The following is a 10,374-nucleotide window of genomic DNA, read 5'->3' on the forward strand; positions in this document are numbered from 1 at the left end:
CGCGCACACATTGAGGACAAATATTTCGGAATAAAGTCGATTTGTGCACATATTCTCGATGAAATGGATAACAACCGCACAATCATAGACAATAGGCAGTCAGTCAACGACATCTCGACGGCGGTGCAGACGCTTATTGAACATCAGGGCACAATGGGTGCATTGATTGAGAGCATTGGCCACAATGCATCAACGCCGGTAGTTGAAGCCAACAACACAACACATCAACAACAACATGGATTACGTTTACCACGAATAGAAATTCCACAATTTGATGGGAGTGCGAGTGGATACGTTTTCGGGATTTATTTGAAACGCTCGTGCATAACAGAGAAAATATTTCTGGCATCGAAAAATTCGAGTACTTGCAAACCAAAATGCAGGGAGAGGCATTGTCGCTTATAAAGCATTTGAAGCCAACCAACGCAAATTATATTGTGGCGTGGGAGCTATTAAAGCGAAAATACGACAAGTCAGACAGAGTAAAGAAGGCATACTTGGAATTGCTTTTTGACCAACCCTCCATGAAAACATCATCAGTAGCTGAGATTAAACGAATTTACAACACCACAAATGAGTGTGTAAATGCTTTGAAAGTACTCGAAGAGCCAGTTCAACAATGGAACTCAATTTTACTGTTTCATTTGGAGAAAAAGCTCGACGCAGATACGCTTGTGCTCTGGTACAGGGGTAAGAAATCAGACGAAGTAGCAACCTTTCAACAGTTTTTAGAATTTTTGGAAATCAGAGTTGTCGAACTGGAGAATACGCAGAGGGGTAGCCACAATACCAGTCAAGGTACTAGCAACTATAAGCGCAACCAATCTCGCGCATACATCGCCACTGTTCAGTCGTGCCCCGTATGTGCAAGGGAACATTTTCTGTACAATTGTAACCAATTTAAGGAAATGAATGTCGAAGCTCGTCGGAAGATAGTGCAACGCAGTAATGCCTGTTTTAATTGTTTACAACTGAATCNGACGCAGATACGCTTGTGCTCTGGTACAGGGGTAAGAAATCAGACGAAGTAGCAACCTTTCAACAGTTTTTAGAATTTTTGGAAATCAGAGTTGTCGAACTGGAGAATACGCAGAGGGGTAGCCACAATACCAGTCAAGGTACTAGCAACTATAAGCGCAACCAATCTCGCGCATACATCGCCACTGTTCAGTCGTGCCCCGTATGTGCAAGGGAACATTTTCTGTACAATTGTAACCAATTTAAGGAAATGAATGTCGAAGCTCGTCGGAAGATAGTGCAACGCAGTAATGCCTGTTTTAATTGTTTACAACTGAATCATCGAGCATCAGTATGTAAAAGTTCAACGTGCCGAAAATGCAATGCCAAGCATAACACCTTGCTGCACATTTCAGCACCGACCGATAAACAACAACGTGAAACTACACCTGTTGCACCTGATGAGGCAGCTACCATCAGTGTGAACAGTGCACAACAATTATCGCGCTCTCTTTCTTTACTACCTACGGCGATAGTGAAGATATACGATGTTTTTAACAATTTGCAACCTTGCCGTGCACTGCTGGATTCCGGGTCTCAAGGCACTCTCATTTCGGAGGCTTGTGCGGAACGTCTCCAGCTAAAACGAAGATTTGACAGAACATTGCTATATGGAATTGGTTCTGCGAATGGCAGCTGCACTAAGGGTAAAATCAATTTACGCATCAAAGGGCTAGGAAGCGACGTGGTTGAGGCGGAGGCACTCTGCTTGGCTAATTTAACGCAAAATTTACCAGCTTACGAAATGATCCATCAAAATCATGAATTCTTGAAAGGTAAGCAGCTGGCAGATCCATGTTATTCCAAGCCGGGAAAAATCGACGTCATATTGGGTGCTGATGTATTTTCCGAGTGCGTTCTGCCAGAGAAGTTGACTCATCCATTAGGGTCACCAACTGCTATAAACACAATCTTCGGTTGGGTTATTATGGGCAAAATACCTGCCACACGCGAGACACATTTGGTGACTGCACATACCTTCCTGGATTTAGGCAAACAGCTTCAGCGCTTCTGGGAAGTGGAAGACATTGCAGGGCCTAATCAACATCTCACACCAGAGGAAAAAAGTGCAGAAGAGCACTATCAAAAACCATGCAGCGAGATAGTAGTGGACGATATATAGTCAGCCTTCCACTGAAAGGGGATCAGGCTAATCTCGGCGAGTCCCGTACAGCTGCTTTAAAGCGGTTATATGCAATGGAACGACGTTTCACTAACGATGCTCAACTTCAAATTGAGTATAAGAGTTTCATGCGCGAGTACAGTGAGTTGGGTCACATGGAGCCATCCATAAGCTGCAACCTTCACAGGACATATTTCCTACCGCATCACGCGGTGATAAAACCAACTAGCACTACCACGAGGTTGCGTGTGGTGTTCGATGCGTCGTGTAAGACAACAAGTGGCGTGTCGCTCAATGACAACTTATTAGTGGGGCCAACTATACAAAAAGATCTGTTCGAAATTATAACAAATTTTCGCAAGTATGCAGTCGCATTTTCTGGCGATATAGAGAAGATGTATCGTCAGGTGCTTATACATCCAAAGGACCGTTCATTGCAGTGTATTTTATGGAGAGACGCGAAGGACGAATTACCAAAGGAGTACAATCTCAAAACAGTAACATATGGTACTTCAGCAGCGCCATTCTTAGCTATCAGGACGTTACATCAAGTTGCGAATGACTTCGAAATCGATGCTCCTTTGGCAGCAAAGGCAATTAAGCAGCATTTTTACGTCGACGATTTTATGGCATGTGCCATTAATGCGCGCTCAGCAATAGAGCTCAAAAATGAGCTTTGCACCATCTTGTCGAAAGGTGGGTTTCATTTACGAAAATGGGCATCAAATTCTGGAACGTTCATGCAGTCAATTGAGACACGAGACCGGGAATTAAATTCAGAAACTATAATCGACACATCTCAGGCAATTAAAACACTTGGACTCCTTTGGGATACATCACGAGACTGCTTTAAGTACAGCGTAAATCTACCAATAATCGAGCAAACTGTGACAAAACGCGCGGTATTGTCAGACATCGCAAAAATCTTCGATCCCATGGGATGGTTGTCACCAGTCGTAATCGCAATGAAAATATTTATGCAGAAACTTTGGCTGCGAGGTCTTGGCTGGGATGAAGAGTTACCCAACGATCTCTATAATAAATGGACAGAGTATCGGCAAAACATCAACGACATTCAAAAGCTACGAATTCCGAGATGGTTGGAATTCGCGGACGAAACGAGCGTTGAGTTGCATGGGTTTGCTGATTCATCAGAGCAGGCTTATTCAGCAGCAATCTACATGCGTATCCCATATGCGAAAGATGCATTTCGAACAAACTTGATTGCTGCTAAGACGAAAGTTGCGCCGGTTAAGCAAGTTAGTTTACCTCGTCTGGAATTGTGCGCCGCACATCTTATGACAAAACTAATGACAAAAGTTCGCAGCGCCCTGAACTTGTTAGACGCCGCAGTTGTCGGATGGACTGATTCAACAGTCGTTCTGGCCTTGTTATCAGACCATCCACGTCGCTGGAAAACGTTTGTTGCCAACAGGACGGCTCAAATACTTGAGGTCATACCAGCAGAACAATGGCGACATATATCGTCACAGCAAAATCCTGCAGATCTGGCCACGAGGAGAATTTGGCCTAACGAGCTCATCAAAAACCAGCTATGGTGGCATGGCCCAAATGAGTTAAGACAACTGGTCACAACATGTGATCATACACCAACCGTTCCTGAGGATACTGATTTAGAAGAACGAAAAGAAACGATGTCCCATGTAGCCACCGTTGAAGAAATTGACATATTCGACCGATATTCCTGCTACACTAACCTTCTACGAGTGACAGCGCTTTTGTTACGATTTACAGATAATTGTAAGGCTATGAAATCAAAGCTTGAAATGTCAAAATCGTTTTTAACAACAAATGAACTACTGCGGGCGCATAACGCTTTGGTTAGGAAAGCTCAAACAGCATCATATGCGCCGGAATTACGAAGCTTACGTCAGGGTAAGCAATTGCTAGTTTCACACAAATTGGCCATGCTATCCCCTTTCATTGATGGCAATGACGTGTTACGAGTTGGGGGAAGAATCACGAATGCAGATGTAAACTACGATCAGAAGCATCCTATTATTCTCAACAAGGATCATCAGTTGACAAAGCTTATCATAAATGATTATCACGTGAGAAATTTGCATGCTGGAAACCGGCAACTTCTTTACTTACTGGATATTCGCTACTGGATTCCCCGCGGCAAGATTACCATCAAGCGCTGTATTTATAAGTGTACTGTCTGTATGAGACAGCGTGGCATTCCACACCAGCAACAAATGGTCACCATCCCTCGTCCACGATTGAATCCAGGCAGCGCGTTTCTGAATACGGGAGTGGATTTCGCAGGGCCAATCCAGATCCGTTCATGGAAGGGTCGTGGCACACGGCTGTACAAATGTTGGATTGCGCTTTTTGTGTGCCTCGCCACAAAAGCCGTTCACATTGAATTGGTCACCGAACAATCTACCGCTGCTTTTATAGCCGCTTTACGTCGTTTTATCGCCAGGCGCGGAAAACCTATGCACATCTATTCCGATAATGGAACCAATTTTGTTGGGGCTGATCAGCAACTGCGAGAAATTCACCAATTGCTGCAGTCACCTACAACACAAGATGGTACCACACGTGAACTCGCTGACCAGCATATTCAGTGGCACTTCTCGCCTCCGTCCGGACCGCACTTTGGTGGTATCTGGGAAGCTGGTGTGAAATCGATGAAACACCACTTGAAGCGCACGCTAGCTGATACTTCAGTCACCTACGAAGAATTGCAAACGGTGTTATGTCAGATCGAATTCTGCCTTAACTCCCGTCCATTGTGCGTTAAGTTCGAGGGCGATCTTGACCCATTAACATCTGCACATTTTTTAATTCAACGATCATCTACAACAATACCAGACGAGAACATGCTAAATTTGAAAGAAAATTCTCTAAATCGATGGCAGTATCTTCAGCGCCTTGTCCAATAATTCTGGCAGAAATGGTCAAGAGAATACCTCATTCAACTACAACAGCGACCTAAGTGGACGCATAAGATGGACAATTTACAAATCGACGACGTGGTCATCATAAAGGATGACAACCTGCCGCCATCCAAATGGGCAATTGGAAGAATCACTGAACTACATCCTGGTGCTGACGGGCTCGTTCGTGTAGTAACGCTAAAGACTGCAAAAGGATCACTCAAGCGACCAATAGTGAAACTATGTCCGTTGTTTTTGGACGTTTGAAAGCAGATGCTTTCAAGAGGGGGCGGAANGTTTTTGGACGTTTGAAAGCAGATGCTTTCAAGGGGGGCGGAATGTTCAATATTACTTTACTTTATAACTTTTATTCTCTAAATACAACCCTGCGCTTTTTGAAGACGACTAAGGGTTAAACGTTTGGCGTGGGTTGAGTTTCAATATATGTCAAGCGGAGTTCGGTTTTTAGTTATGTTCATTTTTCAACAAAAGACAAACTTGTAATTCTATCGTTCATTAAACGGCAACTAATAAATAATTAGATTTAAACCTAAAGTTCTTTTATTATTTCGATTTGATTTTCACCCTTTTTTGTAAAATTCGGAAATTAGCGTACATTTATCACTCCTATTCTCCTTAAAGCAGCCACTTCACCAATATATTTTTGTATTCCCCTTCACTTTACACTTTACTCGATTAATCACACATCATCACAATTCATTAAATAAAAACACATTCAAAATCACGCGTCTGACTTTGGTTGCATATGCAAATTAAATGGCGGAGTTCAGCTGGCAAACTCCAAAATATGTAAAAGAATGAGACACAAGATGATATAACCTAGTAAGCATTAAAAATATACAAAGGTGTTCTCTGCAAAAGATGTTCAGCTCCTTTTCTTCGCAAAACAGAATTCTACTGCCTGAGGGTTATAATCCCTAAGTGCGGCGAAAGGTTTTCTCTGCAAAAGGTGTTCAGCCCCCCTTCTTTCATGATCCAACACACAAGATCTGACAAGATGAAGCAAAAGAAAAAAGTAATTTTCTGGCTGACGATTGTAATTTCGGCGCCATGTTATTTTCTTCGAAAAGTAAACAAAGAATATGAAGACGAAGCATAAAGAAAAAAATGCAAGCAATTTTGTAGCACATATTTTTGCTAACCAATTTATTATTTTTGTAAATGTTTTTGCAGCTGTAGTTAACAATATATAAATTTATTCAAAAAAGGTTTAATCTAAAAATCCAAATGAAATTATGTTGTTTACAACTCAAGAAAAATATTTGAAGTAATCTAATTTTCTCTTTGATGTTTGAACTACAAAATCACTTAAATATACAATTTCTAAAATTACGAAGTTGAAATTAACACAGTACAATAAAAGACAGTAACACTAATTCAAACCCTACAATACTCCCCCATCTAGAGAATTAATGTTATATAAATTAAAAGTAACTCGTTTCTTATTTGATGTTGTGTTATTCATTGTATTAGTGTTTGTTTCTGGTATTAGTTCTGTTTGCTGGTTTTAGTCTGTCTATCGGAATTGTTTTAACCTCATTATTTACTTCAAGTTTGAAATATTTTTTGTTTTTTTTCAACAACCTTATAAGGTCCTTCGTATGGTTGTTGCNGGAAATTAGCGTACATTTATCACTCCTATTCTCCTTAAAGCAGCCACTTCACCAATATATTTTTGTATTCCCCTTCACTTTACACTTTACTCGATTAATCACACATCATCACAATTCATTAAATAAAAACACATTCAAAATCACGCGTCTGACTTTGGTTGCATATGCAAATTAAATGGCGGAGTTCAGCTGGCAAACTCCAAAATATGTAAAAGAATGAGACACAAGATGATATAACCTAGTAAGCATTAAAAATATACAAAGGTGTTCTCTGCAAAAGATGTTCAGCTCCTTTTCTTCGCAAAACAGAATTCTACTGCCTGAGGGTTATAATCCCTAAGTGCGGCGAAAGGTTTTCTCTGCAAAAGGTGTTCAGCCCCCCTTCTTTCATGATCCAACACACAAGATCTGACAAGATGAAGCAAAAGAAAAAAGTAATTTTCTGGCTGACGATTGTAATTTCGGCGCCATGTTATTTTCTTCGAAAAGTAAACAAAGAATATGAAGACGAAGCATAAAGAAAAAAATGCAAGCAATTTTGTAGCACATATTTTTGCTAACCAATTTATTATTTTTGTAAATGTTTTTGCAGCTGTAGTTAACAATATATAAATTTATTCAAAAAAGGTTTAATCTAAAAATCCAAATGAAATTATGTTGTTTACAACTCAAGAAAAATATTTGAAGTAATCTAATTTTCTCTTTGATGTTTGAACTACAAAATCACTTAAATATACAATTTCTAAAATTACGAAGTTGAAATTAACACAGTACAATAAAAGACAGTAACACTAATTCAAACCCTACAATACTCCCCCATCTAGAGAATTAATGTTATATAAATTAAAAGTAACTCGTTTCTTATTTGATGTTGTGTTATTCATTGTATTAGTGTTTGTTTCTGGTATTAGTTCTGTTTGCTGGTTTTAGTCTGTCTATCGGAATTGTTTTAACCTCATTATTTACTTCAAGTTTGAAATATTTTTTGTTTTTTTTCAACAACCTTATAAGGTCCTTCGTATGGTTGTTGCAATGATCTTTTATTAATAACACGCATAAAAACAAATTTACAAATCTCCAAATCCTTTGGTATATATACGCCAGTATCAGAATTCTGATTATGTTATAAATTTGATTTAACATTTTTAAAATGTTCCCGCAAATAGCCTAATACTACAGTTGGGAAAAATTTTATTCACATGGAACCACNATTTTGCCCAAAAACCATCTCAGATGATGTGGCTGAAATACTTTCTTTATACATCGATCGTAAACCAAGAAGTATTATCGGCAGCTCATCATACCAATTGTTGATTCCATTTCTAGCCATTATCGTAGCTTTTAACTGCCTGTGAAACCGTTCTACCATACCATTCCCTTGAGGATGATATGCAGAAGTTGTAACGTGATGACTACCAAGCAATTTTGCTAGTTTCGAAAACAATTTAGACATAAACTGAGTACCCTGATCTGTAGTGATTTTNTGCCTGTGAAACCGTTCTACCATACCATTCCCTTGAGGATGATATGCAGAAGTTGTAACGTGATGACTACCAAGCAATTTTGTTAGTTCCGAAAACAATTTTGACATAAACTGAGTACCCTGATCTGTAGTGATTTTTAACGGTACCCCAAAACGTGAAACATATTTTCTAAAAAATTTATTTGCAACCATTGCCGCTGAAATGTCCTTTAACGCGTATGCCTCGGGCCGAGTGAACCTGTCAACTATTGTAAAAATGTAACGATGCCCTTTCGATACAGGAAGAGGTCCAACAATATCTAAATGAATATGATCAAATCTACTTTTGGGAATCGGAATTTTAATTACTGGAGATTTAGTATGACGATTAACTTTCGATTTTTGACAATTTATACATTCTTTTGACTTAGTGTTAATTTCTTTGTGCATTTTTGGCCAATAGTACTTTTTAATAATTAGACGATGTGTAGCCTTTGTACCAGGATGTGTAATGCCATGTAACATATTAAACACTGTCTTGCGTAAACAATTTGGAACAAATGGCGTAGGATTCTCACCTGTCAAAGCATATATCAAAGGCTTGTGATCTGTAAAAACCGTAAATTGTCGTCCTTCTAAAAGATAGCGAAAATGTTTAATGTTCAAATAAATAGCTAGCAACTCCTGTCAAATGAACTGTACTTAACTTCGGATGGAGAAAGTTTCTTAGAAAAGAAAGCTAGTGGCTCTGATTTGTTATCAAACGTTTGATGTATGACACCACCAATTGCCGTATTAGATGCATCCACATTTAAAGAGAGTTTGGNGTAAAAACTGTAAATTGTCGTCCTTCTAAAAGATAGCGAAAATGTTTAATGTTCAAATAAATAGCTAGCAACTCCTGTCAAATGAACTGTACTTAACTTCGGATGGAGAAAGTTTCTTAGAAAAGAAAGCTAGTGGCTCTGATTTGTTATCAAACGTTTGATGTATGACACCACCAATTGCCGTATTAGATGCATCCACATTTAAAGAGAGTTTGTCATCTTTGTCAAAATGATTTTAGTGGCTCTGATTTGTTATCAAACGTTTGATGTATGACACCACCAATTGCCGTATTAGATGCATCCACATTTAAAGAGAGTTTGTCATCTTTGTCAAAATGATTTTAGTGGCTCTGATTTGTTATCAAACGTTTGATGTATGACACCACCAATTGCCGTATTAGATGCATCCACATTTAAAGAGAGTTTGTCATCTTTGTCAAAATGATTTTAGTGGCTCTGATTTGTTATCAAACGTTTGATGTATGACACCACCAATTGCCGTATTAGATGCATCCACATTTAAAGAGAGTTTGGCATCTTTGTTAAAATGATTTAACAATATCGTAGACGCAAACTTTTCTTTAATACATTCAAAGGCTTTATTTGTTGTCACCCCAAATTAAGGACTTATCGCGTTTCTTAGTTGTTCGATTGATTAAATCGTAGATAACTGCCGTAAACTCAGCTAATTTTGGTACATATCGATGGTAATAATTAACCATGCCTATAAATTTCTGCGCCTGTTTAATAGATTTAGGACGTTCAAAACTACGAATAGCTATCACTTTTTCATCAGAGGGTCTAATTCCTGCCCCAGAAATATTATGTCCTAAAAAGTCAACACTTGTTACACCGAAAGTACATTTACTTGGTTTGATATCTAACCCGTACTCTGTTAGGCGTTGGAAAAGAATACGGAGATCTTTAAAATGCTGTTCTTCATTTTCACTTGCAACCAATAGATCATCAATATATGTAAAAACAAAATCTAAACCACTAACTACTTCATTAATAAATCTTTGAAAAGTTTGCGCTGAATTTCTTAGTCCGAAAGGCATTCGTATAAATTCAAACATACCGAAAGGTGTCGTTATTGCAGTTTTATAGATATCCTCTTCTGCCATTGGAATTTGGTGGTAGGCCCTTACCAAATCTAATTTCGAAAATATATACTTATTTCTGAGATTCATGTTAAAATCTTGAATATGAGGTAAAGGATAATGGTCCGGTACAGTCACAACGTTAAGTCTCCGAAAATCATCACAAGGACGCCAGTCATTCAGTTCTTTTTTAGGTACTAGATGCAGTTGAGATGCTACACAAGAATTTGAACGTCTATAAATCACTGTCCTCACTAAAAAATCGAATTCAGTTTTGGCTACTTTAAATTTAATCGGATCCAAGC

General features: G+C 38.8%; 1 protein-coding gene across 1 annotated transcript; it reads left to right on the plus strand.

The window, feature by feature from the left end:
- The first annotated feature begins 2,214 nt into the window (after positions 1 to 2,214).
- LOC108365676 (uncharacterized) lies at positions 2,215 to 5,052 on the plus strand. Its single transcript, XM_017619789.1, has one exon. It carries the CDS (start codon positions 2,215 to 2,217, stop codon positions 5,050 to 5,052), a length of 2,838 nt encoding a protein of 945 aa, XP_017475278.1.
- The last annotated feature ends 5,322 nt before the right edge of the window (positions 5,053 to 10,374 follow it).

This window comes from Rhagoletis zephyria, unplaced genomic scaffold (assembly GCF_001687245.7).
Source record: "Rhagoletis zephyria isolate East Lansing unplaced genomic scaffold, Rhagoletis_zephyria_1.1 Rzeph_scaffold_01954, whole genome shotgun sequence".
Taxonomy (NCBI): Eukaryota; Metazoa; Arthropoda; class Insecta; order Diptera; family Tephritidae; genus Rhagoletis; species Rhagoletis zephyria.

What these genes read in the sequence shown, in the direction of transcription:
- LOC108365676 (XM_017619789.1), top strand. Translation starts at nt 2,215, where the DNA reads ATGGAACGACGTTTCACTAACGATGCTCAACTTCAAATTGAGTATAAG.